This window comes from Anticarsia gemmatalis, chromosome 18 (assembly GCF_050436995.1).
Source record: "Anticarsia gemmatalis isolate Benzon Research Colony breed Stoneville strain chromosome 18, ilAntGemm2 primary, whole genome shotgun sequence".
Lineage (NCBI taxonomy): Eukaryota > Metazoa > Arthropoda > Insecta > Lepidoptera > Erebidae > Anticarsia > Anticarsia gemmatalis.
The window spans coordinates 817,652-839,041 of NC_134762.1; the positions used below are offsets into that span (position 1 = coordinate 817,652).

Consider the following 21,390-nt stretch of genomic DNA (forward strand, 5'->3'; position numbering starts at 1 on the left):
AAACTCTCTAAAAATGTATGGAAATATATAAATAAATCATAAAAGCACACTGTAAATAACTTTATTTTATCCTCAAACTAAGTATTTTATACTTAATAAGTAAACAATAAAATTATATTAGTAAAAATATGTTTTTCTTTATAACAATTTTGATAACGGCGGCCTTGGGCGTTTACACAAAACGTACAATGCTTTAGTAAGAACGTATACGTACGTGTTCGTTCGTACGCGATGGACGACTTCAGTCTACGTTGAAAAAGGGCTTATGTCACATGAAATACGTATACAATTCCTTTCATATCTACAGACACTAATGTCGAGCACGAAACAGTTCAATAAAAGATAAGTACCTACTCATAAACGATATAACCCGAAATGTCTCGAATACACCTGAATAAAAAAAACGATGTTTGGACACACTCACATGTGGCATATAACTTAAAATTACACTCAATGTTATAGGAAAGTCATGTTAAAATATGGCTAGTTAAAGCTAATTTTATTGACCAACAACCAAGTAGAGACCTTTGTACGCAAGTTTTGCGGCTGACGAAAAATTACGAAATTGAATTTGAAATATTAGTGATCCACGGGCTTATTCAGTTGTCAGTGGTCTGATTGATTCAACTACTTAATTTTGGAAGTACACAGAATTGGTAATTATAATATAGATAAATCGCGCATTCCAAGGTTCTCCACACAGTTGTCGGACTACAGTAAATACTACAGTGTTAGCTGAGTGTCCGCTCAAACCTCGACATGTATGGTAAATCTAGTTTTTGACTGTAGATATGAACGTATTATAATGTGAAAACGCCCTTCTTACGAAACTTGTTACAATCAGAGATGTCTGTTTCTTAGAAACTCGGCCATAAAATAATAATAATAAAATGATTCACAATTAATGTCGACAATTCGTATACACTTTTATTATTCCGTAACGAAAAGCATTTTTGTTTTTTCATAGTCTTAGGTTCGATTCTAGTTTAAGCTGTTTTTAACGGCAGTTTGGCACTACGTTTCGTAGATGGCAGTAGTGATGAATTTAATTCCGTGTTACTTAAAGTAATGAAAGGTGTAATACACCTCTGCCTTGCCCTTTACGGGAAATAAATGATTGATGTTATATGCATAGATCAAACGACACATGCTTCGGGAAATCGCAGAATCATTTGAACTGTCAAACATAGATAAATGTATTTTTGAGTTTAATGTAGCTTTAGTAGTTAAAATTGGTTAAATACATACGTTAAAAATGCCTAACGTCGCAGGCTGACTGCAACCACGGCGAGTGCAACCTGCGTCGAAACGTTAGGCATTTTAAGGTAAAACGCGTGTTCGCGTTAATTCCCGTATTCTATTATACATTAAGCATGTAACAAGCTTGCGCGTACGCGGATTTGTGCAAGCTTCTCTTGCGTTGCAGACGATTTGGGTCTACTCCAATTTTTTTAACTTATGACTATCTGACTCCTGGGCGAGCAGTCAGATAGTCATACGCTGCTTGCACCTTAAAATATGTGTTAAATTCAATAGAAAGATACTATCCTAAATTCGTGACTTCCATTCGTATTTTGCTTCAATATTAAAATTATGAAAAAAAATTAACAATTCTGTTTTACAAAATTTCGATAAGAAGAACGTAAATATGACTGCTTATTTATAATATCTCTAGCTTACCCGACAGACGTTGTCCTGTCTACACGTCTTTAATTTGAAAATTTTAAACTTCTTTTAATAATCTAAACCATTCTCAGATCCCCTTGAACACACACAAAAAATTTCATCAAAATCGGTTCCGTCGTTTAAGAGAAGTTCAGTGACATACACACTTACAGAAGAATTATATATATAAAGATTGACTTTAGTAACGATTTTCGGAAGCATGTGTCGATAACATTAATTGGTTTTTAAAGTATAAAATATATTCCCAAAGTGTTCAACGCTCTAGGAGAAACGCCTAGCGTTAACAAATAATAATAAAATCTCGAGTATTTCAAAATAATTCACAACAGATTTCTCACTAAGACAAATAGGTACTTATTCTAAATAACTTATTTTACTTTTTGGACACAGAAATACATTTTCGAAAATGTTGTTTACGTACTATGAATATTGATAGACATTGATGGCGGGTTTCAATAACTTAGCTTTAGTAAGGGATAAGTTTAGGCCTAAACTACGTTAATGAATTAATAAATTTGACAGATTAATGTTCCACTGCTGGGTATAGGTTTCCTGATAGAATAGCAAAGGTTAGTTGTTAAAGAATCGATCTGAGCTTAATAGTTTATCCCCTACTGACGCTTACTTATTGAAACCAGCCGTAATTGATTGGATTACATGGACACAGATTTGAATGCATTTAATATTTGAAATACGCTACATTTGTTTAATTGATTATTATTATCAATGATTATGTTGCAGGCGTTTAAAAAAAAAAATATTTGTAACTATGAGTTTAATTTGTAGGTAAACGATCCAAGAAAATAGTAACTTTAAAAAATCAATCACTTATTCAATTTTAATTAGTCACTATTTTCCAGGATATTTACTGGCAAAAATTTACTGTGGGCGACCCGGCCCTGAAATTTTGTGATCATTGCATACACTTTCATTTGTGGGACTGTCGCAGAAAAGATGTGTATTTTGAAATTTCTATTTCGATATATAAATATATTTAGAAAAGGTTTTTTAAACGCTTGCAACAAAATCCAATTTATACACTGAATTGATTGAAAACACTACTTATTTCAATTGATTACATACTCCTGTTTATAGCCGAATACTGAAATAACACTTACATTTATTTTAAACGAGACTCAAACCTAAGGCGTCCTACTCATATATTTGAGTGCCCATTCGATTCGGCAGTATTATCGAACAACAAAACCGACTCGTAGCAATTACTGCAATTGTTCGGCTTGTGCAGTTCGTGTAGTTCTTTTGGGCCCAATCGTCGCAATTAGACTTTTTATTCAGGCTACACATAATCGGTTTTACCGCCCGGCTAGCCGATTAATGCCGAACCGAATATGTGTGTAGCAAGCTTAAGGGCTCTCTTGACGGTGTCATTACGTGGCAGCTTTACGCGGCTTGTGCCGTCGGCATTGCCGTCGGCATTGCCGCCGGCATGTGTGTAGTAGCCATAAGATCCACGGTGGTGATATAACGATGTGACCATGTTAACAATTGCGCCAAAATGGCAATCAAAGTAAATATTTCAGTATTCGACCATAAATTGTATTGACAATGATTTTAATACACTACATTTTGACATTCAATTGATTTTGATATAAATACAATCACTACTGGATACATTTTGATTGAATACAATATTTTCTACTTTGATAATATTATTTGAAATTGAATTTTTTTATGTATATTGGTGCTATAGAACAACAACTTAGTAAAGAGCTTTGTATAAAAGGTTCATGACATGTTGAGCATCAGTGACCTGCAGACTTATGCAGGTCTGCAGGTCAGCTACTTTATTTCGGATATACCCAAAATTAATTTAAGTCTCTTTCAGCTGTTTGCTAAGTTGTCAGACTATAAGTTTTTTCACTTCAATACATTTGAATACTTCACTTAGTTATTCTATTTTATTTGTCATGCTGTCTCGTTTACTCTCATGATATGACGTGAGACAGAAATACAAAATTTGACAGATATTAGAACACAAATACCTTAGTGAAGTCTTCTGAGAAGCTAGAGGCTTGCTACACACATATTCATGTCAGCACGTTCGTTTCTGTAGTACTTATCGAATGACAAAACTGACTCGAAGCAATTACTACACTTGTTCGGCTTGTGCCGTTCGGGAAGTTCGTATATCCGTAGTCAAACTAACAATTAATCAAATAAATTTTAGTCCAGAATATATAAAATTAAACAAAATAGAGTATGTTTTAAATTAGGTATAGTATATAAAGGGAAATATGGCCAATTTGTATATTAATATGGCACTGATCGCCGAATGACACGTCACTCAAATTCAAAAAAAAAAACACTGTTTAAAACACTGTAGAGTAATGTAATAATGTTCTTCTAGCCGATATTCGCCCACGGCGGCTAATTTTCTTGAAACCAGCCAAATGTGCAGGACTTTGTTAAAGGGCACAAAACACAGGTACACTCTCAATTCTACCACTCTCATAGCCTGGCGGAACTGAGAGATCAGCAGGACGAGACACAAAGGTCTATGACCTCAACTTACTCCGGGCAATCACCGAGAAATCTAAATATAACTCAAAGGTGACTGAACGACTAACATGCTTCGGAGGGCACTTAAAAAGTCGGTCCCGGTTATTGACAAAGGCCTTTCAGGTGGCTTGAACAACTTTGACACTAGGTTGACCACTAACCATACGATAGATAGCCTGACAATCTGATCATAATACGGTATTGTTACAGATTTCAAAGTAGGTAAGTCCTAAGTGTTACTTAAATTTGAGTGACGTCTCTTCAGCAGTAAGTTTACTTATAGTAGGTAGTAAGAATATTTCACACATGAGTAAATACCCTGATCGCCTGATGTTAATCATCGGATCGGTAAGTGCTGATGAATGAATGAAAGAGTGAATGATAAATTAATGATAGGTTTCGATAGTTTTATACTTTTAATGCCAACGTCTCAAAATTGTACGAAAATACATATTAGTGAATGTCTGTTTGCTTGTTTGTTTGTTTCTTTTTTACGTCAAATCGGCGGCACCGATTTGGATAAAACTTTGCAAGGAGGTAGAATATATCCCGGCGAAGGACTTACCCCCGATTTCAGGGGTACATTTAACGGTCGTTTATCTATTCAATAGCGTTAAAACTCATTCAAACAACGCAATTGAATATATAAACTACCGCTTAATGTACTCAGAAACCGGGGGATAGTCTACTATTTTTAGAAAAAAAAACAATGCAGGCGGAGCCGCGGGTGTATACTAGAGTTAAATAAGAAGTGTCTTAAATTTCAAACGTTAGCATTAAAACTAATGAATACAATTCCTAAACTAGGAACAGTTTTGTATTTGAATGTACAATTATACAAATCACTTTAAAATTCGATCTTCATTGTGTGTTACACAATATTAGCTTTCCTGTTTACTCCTTCCACTAAGCTCAAAGGCTTCATACAAATCGATGGGATTAGAACCCAGGACTTTTCAATCGTAATACCGACTGAACGTTACAATTCTTTAGCACAAATATATATTTTTTTGGTAACAACCCCAAATTTTAAGCACTCACGTTGCATGTCTATTGCCTAATAGGTCGTGGCTTTAGTTTTCCACTTTCACAACATTTTTGAATGCTGCTGCTATTAGTCATAGAGTAATGTTATATAGTTTAACGCCTTCCTCAATAAATTAACTATTCGGCATAAAAACATTTATTCAATTCGAATCATCAGTTCCTGAGATTAGCGCGTTCAGACAAAAAACAACTCTCCATTTTTATATTATTAAAGACCTTACGAAAACGGCCAGTATAACCTGCGCCAAAACGTCAAGCATCAATCAACTATTCAAAGTAAAATTAACGTTCGCATTAATTCTCGTGTTTTATTAAATAATAAACATGCAACGCGAATATTTAAAAGTTATCATTTCTGTATATTAACCCTTAAATCAATGCCCAATTTCGCAAACGTTCACAAAAGGTGACTCCTAAGTTAAGCCTCGACTTTTACTATCACCGTGTTGTCAAGCTACCAATTAATGACCCATAATTTGATGCAGCTGACAAAGATCTTTGACCACTAAATATGACAAAAAGACTTAACTTAGGATGTTTGTGATATTGGGCATTGATTGTGTTTAATTAAATGGGCTAAGCCCAAAGCCCATTGGCGGCATGGCAAAGCACGAAAGATTTTATTTTCTTTCTTTAACTGTCCCACTGTCCCACTGCTGGGCAAGGGTTTCCTCTTGAACGAGGATGGGGTTAGGCTTAGAGTCCACCACCCTGGCTTAGTGCCAGTAGAAAGATAGTCTTAGACATTCTTAAGCCCACACTGATGGTGAATATAGTGTACTTAAATATGCCACGGAATGTCTACGCATGCCAAGGCGTCCTTGCATTAAACAAATTGCATTCGACAGGCGTGGAAACTATACGCCAGCGCGCGTGGCATGCCAAGGGATAGCTAAGGCGTCCCTAGAAATGCTAAAGCGTCCTAAAGGATGCTTAGGCGTCCCATGGGTTGCACGCACTGTTTATGTATCAATAAAAATTTTATTTTAACCCCCATTTTGACTTTCTTTTTGACATTATTTCCGCTTCCTTACTTAAAAATTCTTTATCATGCCATGCCACCAGTAAGCAATACAAATTAAACACCCGGTTATGCTTGCCATCAAAAGAAAATCAAACCGTATGGTAGTTGTAATAAGTGTTAGTTTACAACAGTGACTTGTACTGCACTAAGAATTCCTCTTCCTCCGTGAGTGACGTATCGAGGTAGTCGTCCTCCTCTGATTTGAGTGCTGAAGTGAGACGGCGGAGTGCTTCTTCTCTGTCTTTCCTGTAAATTGACAGACGTAAAATAAAAAAATAAATTAAACCCATTACTGTCCCACTGCTGGGCAAGGGTCTCCTCCCGTAAAGAGGGAGGGGTTAGGCCTTGAGTCTACCACGCTGGCCAAGTGCGGGTTGGGGACGTAACTACTTACTTACTTACTTATTGACAGACGTAGTAAATTATTTTTTATAGTTGGGTATTTTGTAAGAAATTAGACTACAAGGAAATAATTATGGATTACAAAATTATTTAGTCTATACTCTATCTCTTTCGATGCTTAGAACCTAGGATCTTTGGGCGATGTTAGCGACATGTGGCTACTTTATTCACTAGGCTACGGTACTGTACAAGGGGGTAAGGCTATTGTCATATACCAGGTTCCGTATCATACTATGACACTAGAGCATTCTAAATTGAATTGAAAACAGGATCTGCGACCGCAATTATGAAAAACAGATCAATTGTTTTACCTTTTGTCTCGCTTGTGTAGCTTCTGTCGTTTCCTAGCATCAGCTCCCGAACTGGTTGAAGGGTTTCCTGTGTCTTCGTCTGTTGGATAGTATACAGAGTGTAAGTAGAAATAATAAATCAGGCTAGTTAACTCAATGTGTAGAGTCACCAATTTACATCATTTCACCGATCTAGAATTTGAAATATGGATAGTCACTGCGTCAGAATCAGAGCGTATTCATTTCTATGGTACTGTGTCCACTAGATCGCCATTGCGACTTCACAGAAATTAATACAAAGTGACAGATCTATACGATTCCGACGCTGTGCACGCGCTGCTTAAACAAGAAGTTATTAATGGTCGCGCTGGTCAGTCTCTGACCCAGTCTTATCGAAGGGTATCGTGTTATAGCCCAGGTAACTGGTTTATGGGGGTCATTAGGCAGTCACTCCATGTAAGACACTGGTATTCAGTTGAATCCGGTAAGACTGAAAGCCGACTCCGACATAGTTGGTTTTTCAAGTTCAAACCTTGCCGTTTGACAGCTTACGTACAGGTCCATATTATATGTTACACTTACTGGTGGTAGTGACACGTCCATGCCCGGCCACGAGGCGGTCCACCGCGCCACTGATGTGATTACGCGACATACGTAGAGCTGCCTTCGCTTCTACTGGATCGTAGCCCATCGCTTCCAACTGTAACATGATATTGTAATAAGTATAAGTAGACAGAGTAACCAGTAATTCTGAGAACAAATCTAAACGATGCTGTTGATCATGACCATAATCAATTTATTTATTTAGGTTTAACATTGACACATGATAATCGTTAAAATTACTGAATCTACCACCAGCTCGGAAAGGGGTTAAAACCTTATGAGAAGAGCTAGCCAGAAATTAATGCCACTCTTTTCAATCACCAAAAAATTTACATGAATCAACGAGTGACTTTAATATTCAAGAATCGCTTTTAACAATTGTGAACGGTACCTCATAAACATCGATAAGCATATTGTTTATGTAATAAAAACAATGTAATAGTTACCTCAGCGACTAGCTTGTTATCAGGCTCCACCATTGAATCATCCGAGCTGATCGACTCGGAATCTGCTGACGATTCGTCTGTATCCTTTAACTGTGAAACAAATACAAAAATAACATCACAAATTTGTACTAAAAATCTCTTTATTGAAGCAAACTACTGAGTGCCCACTCATGCAAACGCCTAGGAAACATTGCTGTCAGTGGTACACTCATTGCCTTTGTGGCCTGTTGGTTGCTTGTGAGACAGGGGGTAAAAAAATATGAGGAATACAATGATTGAACGGGTTAAAAAAACTAAGCTTGTTACCCGTTAAGTCGTTCCTAAGCTTAACTCGCTGTTTCACTAGGCTATAAATAAGATGAAATGGATAGGAAGTATATTGTGCAAAAACATGGATAGTTTCAAAGTCCTGCACAGTCGGTTTGCTCGGAGTAGGACTTCTTATATTGCACTCACTAGTTCAGGCTGTTCCTGTATAAGCCGCACAGCCTCAGCGACGTGGTTGTTGGAGTTCCTGAGCGCCACGGCCGCCAGGCGCCGCGCGTAGCCCATACCCACCAGCGCCTCCACCAGCTGCTGGCTCACCGCCGACCCATCCATGCACATACCTAGGAAGCGCCGCTGCCTGTCAACAACAACTTTACTTAAATAACAAGTTCATGACGCCATATCGTGCCACTTAACACTTCTGCGGCATGATAGGAATATGTTTTTATCGTCATATGCTGTAGCGTGATATCTCCTAGGTATAGAAGAACATGTTCCTTCTGTAACATCATGTTTCGCGAAATCGCCTAGGTACAGAAAAACATGTTTCTCAAGTCGAATCTTTTCGTGCGATCTATTCGTGGCATAGAGGAATATGTTCCAGATGTAACATGGTGTCGCACGACATCTCTGAGACACAGAAAAACATATTCCTTACGTTCTATGTTGCGCAACATCTCTCAGTAACACAAGACCATGTTCTGGACATCTCATAGAGCCGCGCGATATCTATTAACTCAGATTTATGATCCCAAAACAAACATAAAATTGTGACGTCACTATCTCGTATTTCTACACTTCATAAAGAACAGTCATTTGACAGGTAGCTGACTATCTTATCACAGTAGTATTGTCCTGACCTCTCCAGGCGGTGCTGGTCGCGCGCCTTGTCCCGCTGCGCCTTCCTAGCAGCCAGGTAGTGGTGCGCGCGCTCCGTGTCGCCGCGGGCGGCGCGGAGACCGGCGCGGGCCGCGGCCCGGGACCAGCCCAGCTCCATCAGAGTTATCACTGAGTTCTCATCCACCTAGAAAGATAATAGGCCTTAGAGTTATTCTTAAGTATAAGCAGTGATAGACCGGTCTAAGCATTCGTCTACCGTGCAAGTGGTCTGAAAGTCGAAGAATACGACATACATGTAGCGTTTTGAAGTCATAAGTGTATTAGAAATAATCATTAGTCATAATGAAAATCAAAATCAAATCATTTATATATTAGGTCAAATATTGACACTTATGATAGTCGTTACAATTAAGAAAAAAATATCAAGACTTAATTGGCTAAAAGTTCTTTAAATAAGTCTCTAAAAGATGCATTATTTTCATGGATGGATTGATAATATTTATGAATAATTTTCATACCTAAGATCCTTAAGCAATCTTAAAGGAATGTAAAAGCTACTACATCAACCATTTATATCACACAACAAAAGACGACGCGTGTGTTAATTTGTTAAACATAAGTATTAATAAAAACATTCTTCAAATATCACTCTTAAAAAATTTGGAATAAAATCATTACAAGTACAATATTAAGTAACATACTCTCAACTCATTGAGTTCCTTCTCGGCCTTTTCCAATAAACTCTTGGCCTCAGCCCTCTTGTTCTGATGATACGCCACGATGCCTTGCAGCAGGTACATTCGCATTAAGAGCACACGCTCGTTTGCTGCAACATAACAATAAGATTAGTCTTATATTTATGGGAACATGAGCCAAATACCGAATTTATTTAACTTAATTCTCATTAAGTATAAGGGACTGACCGATGGGTGGATTTTGGATTGAGAGGCAACACCTCACCGATGGATTTTGGATTGACCGACAACAATCACCACCCATGAACTATTCGCTTTTACAATTGCTCAGTCCACTGATCGTTTACCTGTTGCTACTGGCTATATGAGTCTGTTATAAAAGATGAAAATGTTACCTAATCCAAGTCAAAAAACCGAATTTAAATGGTATTTTTGGATTCCTAGTTTAGTCCCTACAACCTCTGAGGTCAAAACCGCTGGGTCAATTTGCTAAATAAACTAATTGATGTAGGGGAGTGACATAAAATATAGGCAAGTATTTTCACTTTTTTTCACATGACTTTCAGATCAATCCTAATAAAAAAAAAGACACAGACCTTTCACAAATCACCTAGCAAGTAAAACAACTTACCAGCACTCCCCTTCAGCGCAATCAATCTCTGATGATCTTCTCCATACGTGTCCCTGAAGGAGGCCTCAGCGCTGGCGAGGCGCGCGGCCGCGTCGCCCGCGTGCGGCAGACTGCGCAGGCACAGGTAGCACCACGACACGTCCAGCTGCAGCACCGCCCAGTTGTCCACCGACTTCAGGATTGAGGACCTGCATTCACTGTGGGGAGAGCGATAGGCTATTTGGTGGGTGCATGTTTTGGGGTGCCATTTGGTTTAGAGCTGGCTTGTAGACAGTACAGCTTTTGTATGTTAAAGAAGTAAGTAGGCACTGTACACTGGGTGTGACACAAAACAAGTTATCATTTAATATCCCTAGCCTTCAATATGTTGCATTTTTAATCGTACACAGTAAATAAAACAAACATTGGAATTGCTAAGTTAGGCCAAAATAATGCCAAAGCATCCCAAACAATGATTAAGTATCCCAAACAATGCTCAGGAAACCCAATTAATGTGAAGCCCAAGGGATACACGCCCTTAAGGCTAGCTAAATTATTCTGAAACTTGCTACCATATTAAAAACTAACTGATTCGCGCAACTTTGCTTGCGTCACATAAGCGAATAGGTCATAATTTTCTCCGTTTTTGTAAAACATTTTTTACTGGTACTCTGCTCCTATTGATCGTAGCGTACTAAAAGATTTATAGCCTTCCCCAATAAATAGGCTATCCAACAGTAAAATAATTATTCAATTCGCGTCAGTAGTTCCTGATTTTAGCGCGTTCCAACAAACAAACTCTACAATTTTATAATATTGGTATAGATTCTTTGCAAAGTCGTAGCTGCAATTTGAGCTGGGTATTTACAAAGGTCTACTCCCTCACCTGAGTTGTCTATCAGCTTCGAGGAACAGCACCAACGCTAGTGAGTAGTCGTGTTGTTTAGCCGCCGCACGCCCACGTTCATGTAATGCCAGTCCTACGAGTAACGAGCGTCTCTCTGCAGGGGGCAGCTCCACTGGCTTGCCTGATTGATCTTCTAACTGTTGAAGAACAACACAATCAAATACTGGCCAAGTACGAGTCGGACTAGTAATAAATTTAACCCATTAATGTCCCACTGCCGGGCAAGGGTCTCCTCCCGTAATGAGGGAGGGGTTAGGCCTTGAGTCCACCACGCTGGCCAAGTGCGGGTTGGGGACTTTGCATTGGTGTGTTGTCACGGGTTCGAACCTGCGACCATTTGCGTGGGAGGTGTCAACTTTTACCACTCGGCTATCACTGCTCTTGTAGTCGGACTAGTAAGTAGCCTAAAACCGCAGGAATTACTTACTTACTTACAGTAAAACAGTCATGACTGAAATAATTTTCAGTCATGGCTATTTTACTGTAAGTACGAACGGTTATAATACGTGACTATATTTCCGCTTTAGAAATATTTTTTAGCATGGGTAATATTCTGTTTCTCGGAAGGCAGTAAAAATGTCATTACATAAGTTTTGTCTTCCAGGGCTAGATATAAAGCAAAGGTTTTAATAGTATTCCTAATAGAAGGAGTACGATAAATATACATCTTTTCGAATAAAAAATTGTTTGATTTTTTAAACCAACCAACGAAACCACAATTTTATACTTTATTCTTTAATATAGTTCTTTAATTCAGTTTCTTTAGTATGAGAAAATGATCCTGCGCGCGAGGATCATTAATGTCCACACGGGACAAATACATGTAACTTGCTAAAAGACGCTCCAAGTCTGGTTTTACTCTGCCGCGTACTTACCCTCATATACTCGTCATCATCAGCGAAGTCATCTGCATGTTCAGACAGGAGCGTGGCATCATCACGCACTGTCTTCATCTCCATGTACATCGTGTCTTCTTTCTTTACTTCTTCGGGACTTTCTGCGTACAAAAGTCAAGGAAACTCAAGCAATAATGCATCTAGGGATTGCAATCCGGTCCGGCGGATCCGGCGGATCCGGCGTGTTTCTAGACCTACCGGATCCGGCACTGACGCAACGGATCCGGTGCCGGATCCGATAAACCTCAAAATCGCGAAAAGTTAATCCGTAATATCATATTTTAAGGCAGAAAAAGCCTTTTCAGCCACGGGTTATATTTGTAGTTCCATCAGAAGCAGATTAGGGGATAGAACTATCAATATTATGTTACCTTAGATCTTTTTTTCAGACACAAAAATGATTGTTTTACTGATTCAAATACTTGAACTTTACACTGCACTGCAGCAAATAAATGCTTTTTCTATGAATAACTTAAGTTGATTTTATAAGCACATATTAGAAATGTTTGATTGTTAAGTCTGTTAAACTAATTATCATGTTGTTGATTGTTGTCAATAATTGAACTGATTGTTGTGTTATTCAAAACGGTTTCATATGTTCGTTAAGTAAAATCCAAAAAATATAAAGTTATTATTGCTCTAGTCAAGTAAGTACTTACAGATAATTCCATTAATTACTGAGCATGATTCTTTAATTATTTAGAATAGTTATATCTCAATTTCATTCGGTGCAAACAAAATAGTTATGAATACTAAAACGTTATAATTAAAAGTGATTTTATTCTTCATGAAAAAGGGTTTTTTATCTTTTAATTTTAAAAAATCATAGTAAATTTACCCTTTAATACATTTGCTCATACCAAACATTCATTAAATTATAAACTATGTAAAAACACGAAGAAGTCCCTAATCCGGCCGGATCCAGTCGGATCCGACCGGATTGGTGTCAATCCGGTAAAATCCGGCCGGATTGAGAATGATACCGGATTGCAATCCCTAAATGCATCTTATCTCAGAGAAGATTCTAAAGGATTTGGTGCCTTTGTGTGAATCTAGTATTGTAAATGCTATGTAAAGATTTTATGGCTAAAACATTGAGCCTACGCGGCCTTTACCATTGCGTGGGGAGATCGTGGGTTCGATTCCCACACGCAACAAATATTTATGCGGTCCACAAATAATTGTTTCAGCTATGGTTGTTCTTTGTGTCCGTTGTTTGAAAAGAAAAGATGTCTAGATGTCTAAGAGAATCAAGATCAAAAATAGACAGCGGTCGCGAGTCCGCTTGTGTTAATTTATGTACCAGAAACGAAAACCTGTATAAGCCGAAAAGTATCCGATATCAATATTAGATACTTTTTTACATAACAAACTCTAATGCGGTTGAAACAGCAATGTTTTTATTACATACCTGCCATCACGAGCGCCATCATCAAAGCACCATTCTTCACTCCCTGCTGCTCTAAGCTTGATGATGTATTTATCACCTTCCCATTGAAGATCACCTTTACTCTGCGAACAAATACACTTTTTACTTTCTAATACATACACTAAGTAACCCGTGGGAGTAACCATAGCCTAAGGGAAGGTTCATATCTGACGGAATATACGTCGCGTATTATCGGTCGCGCAACGCCAGAACAGACAAATGTATATAAGAAGACTCGACCGTTCAAACTCAACCGATGATGCGTCGGTGCGAAGCCCATACAAATTAAGTTACGCCTGACGCATCTTCCGTTAGATATGAACCTTCCCTAAAACGCACTTGCTACGGTACCTAGAAACTTTTAGTTTATAATCTTTACTAATAATACTGATATTATAAAGCTGAAGAGTTTGTTTGTTTGTTTGAACGCGCTAATCCCAGTAACTACTGGTCCGATTTGAAAAATTCTTTCAGTGTTAGATAGCCCATTTATCGAGGAAGGCTAAAGGCTATAGCCTATATCTGTACACTATATGGTCTATACACTATATGGACCAATAGGAGCAGAGTAGCAATAAAAAATGTTACGAAAACGGGTAAAATTATGACCCGTTCTCTCTTATTGACGCAGGCGATGTTACGCGGGTCAGCTAGTGCAAATATAATAGCAGTTTCATATAGACGATTCAATAATTTTGATAAAACGAAATCCAGTTGAAAGTACTAACTTAGCATCATTCGCCTTAAGCCGATTGGTTTTACATTAGATTGACACATGAACAAACCATGAAAAAATATAAGAAGGCATTAGTTTGTCACACTAGCTTTAAAACAGACGAACACATTCGTTCAGGAGATTGAACATTATCCTACTAATATTATAAATGCGAAAGTTTGTGAGATGTATGGATGTTTGTTACTCTTTCACGTAAATACTACTGAACCGATTACGAAATTTGGTGTAAAGGTAGCTGAAGACTCAGAATAACATATAGGCTATATCTAGGCATTTTTATCCCGGAGTTCCCGAGGAATAAATATTTCCCCGAGAGGGTTTCCACGCGGACGAAGTCGCGGGCGGCCTCTAGTATTAAATACGCAGGTTATCAGGTCAATCCTTAAATAATGGTAGAAAAGGATTTTTTTTATTTTTCTTAAATTTATTTTACTAGTTTCTGCCCGCGACTTCTTCTAGGATATATTCCTAGGTAAAAATGATCCTGCATTAATCCGAGTTAAAGGCTGTTCAGTGTACCTATTATATTTAATCAAAAACTGTCCAGCAGGTTTTCCGTGAAAGGGTAACAAACATCCATTCATACTTACAAACTTTCGCATACTTATATAATATTAGTATCAATATAACACATATTATGTTGTTGATTTCGTGTGGGAAATATCCAAGTGAATCACTCTACTACAAGGTCGGAGATCATATGACCTCAGATTTAATATATAGAAGTATTTGTTTATTTGTTGGTTTGAACACGCTTATCTCAGGAACTACTGATTCGAATTCAAAAATTATTTTTGTGCTGAATAGACCATTAATCGAGGAAGTTTTTAGGCTATATAACATCACGCTGCAATTATAAGGGGAGGAGTAGCAACGAATATAATAATAATTATATTGACACAGAATCTATTTATGGTGACCAATCAAGTAAAGCGTGTCTTCCTGGTATCCGAAGAATTAACTCTAGATGCCGTCTAGTGTATTACTTTGGTGCAATGAAAATCGATGTTAAACAGGGCAGTTCTAGTTCTAGACACAAAAGAGCAGATACTTATTTCGAATGTCCTGACGGCATGATACGATATGGAAATAACTGCTGCTCTTTATTGAAACAAGGCGAGTGGTCCTGTCGCCGTAGTTATATTTATTACGATTCGTGATAAGCATCTGTACCACATCAAAAATTCTGACCATTTAGAAAAGGCCGGCATCGTAAGACAAAGATCAAAGAGACAATAATAAATTATATAACCATTCTTATAATTTATTATTGCGTGCCTGCTTTTTGTTTCCAATAAATCAATCAACTATAAAAAAAAAAATAGATTAACAATATTCATTGTCCAGCATTCCAGTCAGATGTTATCTTCTACTCCGCTTCAAATATTCTAGCCACTGACAAATAAAATCACGATCCCGAGAAAGCAATAAGGCTTTAGGAATGAATTATCAAAATTTTAACTATTTACTGATAAAACTGTTGATATTTTTCGGACAACGGTCAACTATGAAGAAAACTTTAAATCTCCTGTGTATATATAAAGCGATACAAAACAGCACAGTGTTACAGTATCAAGGTGCATGTAGGCGAGAACGTACATCACGTACAAACATTAATTATTCATAATGAGAGTGATTGCTGTCTGTGTACTAGTCTACGCTGTGTGCTGCGAGTCTTCATGGCGGTCCTGCCATATGGCAGGACCGCGTCGTCGACCGTCTCGTTTGTATATACCAACGAGAACTTGGGAGAAGAATAGTGATCCAGAGTCCCTCACGGTGACAAATCAAGAGTTTAATCGCTCATCGGTGTCAGTAGACAACTATCAAGATAGTCAGCGAACCAAGAGAGGAATAGAATCGGAGACTGAAGTGGAAAGCAGTTCTAAACTGGTTAAAGTACCTTTTTCCGATGTCGACCCAACTGACGCGTGTCCTCCTGGTAAGCGAATAATTATAAGAAGATGCCGTCCCTTATTTTATCTTGGATCAATGGAGATTGACGAAGAACAGAATACTTTTTTAAATAAAGGAGAGAATATTTACTTCAGGTGTCCTTCCGGCAGGCAAATATGGTGTGTATTCTGCTGTAAGTTGGTGCATCAAGGCGAGAGGTACTGTCGTTACAATGACTCTTTAGATATGTGATAACCATCTATTTCACAACAAGAATTCAGACCATTTACAAACGACGAAATGACAAAATTTCCGAAAAAATTACCATAAAAAATATACTGTAACCGCCTTATATTATATGTCTTTCTATAAGTTTTGACTTTACTTGTGTATGTAATAGATCAACTTATCGAAGCTTTCCGCTACTTTCATTTATAAAGCAGAATAAGTGTACGTGTATATAGCAAACATCACATTTGTTGGATCGTTTCCATGCCTGATTTGGAATAAAACTGACACAAAACCTATATTTTAATTTGCTCCTAAGTCTAATCAGCAGTCTTTTAAGGCAAGGAGTAATTTACAAAAGGTGTTAGTTATTTTGTTTCCAAAAAAGCAACGAAACGTTAAAAAATATTACAAACTACCAATGTTCTGAATAAATGCCAAGATATTACAAAGCGTCTACTTCACTTCAAGTACTCTGATCATCCTCAAACGAGACCATAATCGAACTTGAAAATAATTACACTTTAGAAAATGGATTATATAGCATCAAATCTTGACTGTATTCTGATAAAATTGTTGATGTTTTTCGCACAAGTTAGGATCAGAGGTCAACTTTGAAGATAACTCAAAATCTCTTGTGCGTATATAAAGCGATACAAAACTGTACAGTGTTACAGTATCCAAGTTTGTGTAGACGAGAACGTTCAACACGTAATTACGTTAACTATCCAACATGAGAGCGATTGCTGCGTATGTGCTAGTGTGTGCTGTATACTGCGTCTACGCAGGACGCTACGACAATATACCCGAGAGACCCCACCATATAGATACTGGTATGGAGTTAGTCACAGTGTTTAATCGGTTAAGAAATGGTTTATCCGTGTCGGAAAATAACTATCAAGATAGTCAGCGAACCAAGCGAAGTGCGGAGATGGGGATCAAAGTGGAAAGCGATACTAAACTGGATAGAGAATCTATTTATGACGAGTACTCGACTGCATGTCCTCCCGGTATGCGAAGAATTAATACAAAATGTCGTCCAGTGTATTGAAATCAGATAATGTTTTAGATAATAAGACTATATATCAGCCTCGCCTTTCTTTCAACTACTTTGGAGTCGGCTTCTAGTCTCACCGACTGCCTATCGGACTCTCCACAACCCAGTTACCTGGGTTATAACATAATACCCTTCGGTAAGACTGGTTGTAAGACTTTCAAGCATCAGACTACTTTAACGACTGTCAATGATCTTCGAAAATGACAGCCGGGGCCAATAATTTTAGTCTTTTTAATAATTTAATTAATCTTATATATTTAATACATACATGTATGTTATGCAATTTGTTTTATATTTTAATCTAATTATCTTATAGTGTATGTAGTACAAGCTTTAGAATGACTGAAAGGTCAATGAGTCCATGTTATCAGTTTAGTGTTTGATTGTATATTCGGGTAGGAGATGAGATGAGATGTTTCAAAATATGTCACAATAAAATTATTATCAATGATGAATCTGTCTTTCATTACAAGTTAAACTAAAATATGTTTAAGATTAGTATGAAAGTCATCGTTACGACGATTCTTCCATCGCCATATTATAACACTTTTTAACGATATTGTTGGGTAATAAAATTATATCTATACTGTACTAATATTATAAAGCTGTAGAGTTTATTTGTTTGTTTGAACTCGCTAATCTCAAGAAATTTATTGAGGAATGCTATAGGCTACATTTCATCACGCCATGACCAATAGGTGCTTACAAAAACCGGGAAAATTTAGACCCATTCTGAGCCATTCTCTCTTACGTGACGCAAGCGAAGATGCGCGGGTCAGCTAGTGTAATATATAATGGTATTTCTATTGAAACTATTTCCAACATAATTATAAAATACTAGCAGACTGGCTCGATTTTGTCAGGGTAGAGCAATTTATCCCGTTGTTTCCATTACCATGAGAATTTCGATCCCATTGATCCAATACAAACCTTGCCCTCACAGTTAAAAACATATCAAGAAAAATACTATCCAATTAGTGTAGTTGTTAAAAAGTTATATGGGTACAATGTACATAAATTTCGGTGATTCATTTTATAGATAAGTAAGTACAGATGAGTAAAGTCGCATAATGCGTCTAGAAAATCGCTTAGCTTTGTAATACAGATTTGCTAACAACTTTAACAATTACTTTTAACATACAATATTTGTGTTGATTTTAAATGGTGAATAAACTTTTCAATGCTGGTTAAAAAAAACACGTAATTATGTGTATACCTAGAGTCTCAAAAGTGTTGTTATGATTAAATGAATAGAAAAAAAATGTTTTATTTATTTAAAATTATGGCTCAAATGAGTTGTATAAAAATTATTAGAACAGTAGATTATATCAGAATGTTCTACACACAAACACATTCAAAGTATATCCCTAAATATTTCATAAACCACATTTCTATAGCCACTACTAGCATAGTCAAATAACCAGATGTCCAAATAATATTTCGTAATACCTATTGAAACAATAGATTGCAAGGCCTATATTGTTTTCAAACCAAAATGTTTATACAGCTGTATTGAAAATAGTCAACTTATAGAAACACTAGCTGACCCGCGCAACTTCGCTTGCGGACATAAGAGATAATGAGTCATAATTTTCCCCGTTTTTGTAACATTTTTTACAGGTACTCTGCTCCTTTTGGTCGTAGCGTGATGATATATAGCCTATAGCCTTCTTCGCTAAATGGGCTATCTAACACTGAAAGAATTTTTCAAATCGGACGTGTAGTTCCTGAGATTAGCGCGTTCAAACACACAAACAAAGAAACTCTTCAGCTTTATAATATTAGTATAGATTAGTATAGATTTTATTTTTTTTAAGACATTATATGGAAGTCTCCAACCCACACTTGGCCAGCATGGTGGATTCAAGGCTTCAACCTACCTCATTTTGTGAGGAGACCCTTGCCCATCAGTGGGACATGATGGTTAAATTTACTATTTATTTATTATGTAAAATGGTGCAATATGATTGTTTTAAGGCATGTTACTTAACTTCAGGCCACGATTCAAAATATTCTACCAGATATTAGAAAATTCCAATGGTCATTTAAAATAAAATAAGACACAGAGGCAGAATTAGAGAGGTAATAACTGTCTAAAGAATAAGTCTTTAATCAAAATTAATGTTCTACTGATATTATAAATTGCGACTGTGTGGAAGGATGGAGCCTGTATGTTTGTTACTCTTTCACAAATAAACTACTGGACGAATTTAGATAAAAGTGAGTACACATATGGTTTTAAAGCCAGGATGTTGTCATGCATATGAAGGGCGGGCAGTAGCTAGTACTCAATAATATAATGTGTTTCAGTAATTGTTGTTTAGTGTTGTCATACCACACGCAATACAATCACAATAAAAAACGCATAGCACAGATCCATGCAAGCATATTATGCTACAAAAAGTTAGTAAGCCATTGCATTGCATTTTAACTAAATTGAATTCAATATACACATTTTCATGGCAGATAGCAGCAGGTTTAAAGAGAAATGAGTAATAATTTTTACTGTTCTATTATTATAGTATAGTATGTTTCAGAGGGTCCCTGGACTATTATTTCCTTATAAAGGAGGTGCTGGATATTTATGTCTTCCTTATATACTACCATCCTAATAGTACATAAATATTGGAAACCTATGTATTAACCAATAAACAAAATTATTTACTCCAACTTACCTATTTTCAGCTACACCAATCTCTTCTGCTATAACCGCAATCAGCTCGCTTCCCATGACTTGCAACTTCTTCTGTAATTTCAACATCTTTGGTTTCTCTCCCGGTATGGTGGCTTTGACCCTGAACGTCGCAAACCCGGTCTCTTTGAACTCTGCATTTGCTTTTGATCGTTCTATAGAGTGTAGCTGTAGTTCACGTAATGCTTGCAATACAGTCTCACTGTCTATTGAGAGTTCATTTGAGTACTTTCCAGCCAAGTCCTGAAAGAAATAAACAGTTTGAATTATTGTGTTGTTTTCTTTCCTTTTGTTTTTATTTGTACAGGGTAAACCAAATTTTTAAATAAAGATAGTACCTATAACTATATATGTAAATGAGCTTTTGGTATGTATTATATTCTAATTCATTAAATAGAAAGAAAATTACCTAAGTACCTCACTTATGGACACATTTTTTAGCAAGAAAAGTACATATTTGTTTTGTATTTGGACACATAGAGACGCGCATAAAGGGAATTCTTTAAAAGTCATTCTTTATTCAAACATTTCAATGTTTACATAGTAATTTGTATTATATTCTCAGTCAGTAAAGTGCAATAACAATGACAGTTTACAGGGAGAATATCCTAATAAATTAAGCTTTATTCATAACCAATATGCACAAAAATCAATATTATCCTTAATGGCCGGATAAACAAAGAAATTGTATGTTTACCTTTATGCTTTGCGTTATCTCGCCGTCTGTAGCGATGTACGGCGATTCCCATAGTTTAATCTTCTCTTCATTGAGTTTAGCACGTAATTGTATGAGTAAATCTTCGTGTTGGAGATTTACCTCCATCGTTGCAATTAGCCGATATCGATGGAGAGAATGTAACAGAATGATTCGGTGAAAAACCCAAATATTTTCGCCTTGTCCTGTTTTGACACAAATGACAGATTGGACAGATGATATTCGGACTTCTTCGCCAAATGCGTTCCGGTTTAAGCAGTAATTTCATTATAATGAAAATCCACAAAAATTGTTTCAAAACTGGGACTTTCAGTGTCTTGTCTTAACTGTCTAGAGTCTAGTCTAGTCTAGTCTCTAAGATAATATCATTCAATAATAGAAAACAACGCTATGCTTCCAATAGC

General features: G+C 36.8%; 1 protein-coding gene across 1 annotated transcript; it reads right to left on the reverse strand.

The window, feature by feature from the left end:
• Positions 1-45: 45 nt before the first annotated feature.
• LOC142980441 (NEDD8 ultimate buster 1-like) lies at positions 46-21,166 on the reverse strand. The gene is made up of 13 exons (XM_076125822.1): positions 20,969-21,166; positions 20,255-20,514; positions 13,645-13,745; positions 12,213-12,334; positions 11,317-11,474; positions 10,452-10,648; positions 9,827-9,951; positions 9,146-9,309; positions 8,475-8,643; positions 8,019-8,108; positions 7,552-7,669; positions 6,991-7,069; positions 46-6,523 (listed from the first exon to the last, which is right to left on the reverse strand). Exons 1-13 carry the CDS (start codon positions 21,092-21,094, stop codon positions 6,400-6,402), a joined length of 1,833 nt encoding a protein of 610 aa, XP_075981937.1. The 5' UTR covers positions 21,095-21,166; the 3' UTR covers positions 46-6,399.
• Between the last annotated feature and the right edge of the window lie 224 nt (positions 21,167-21,390).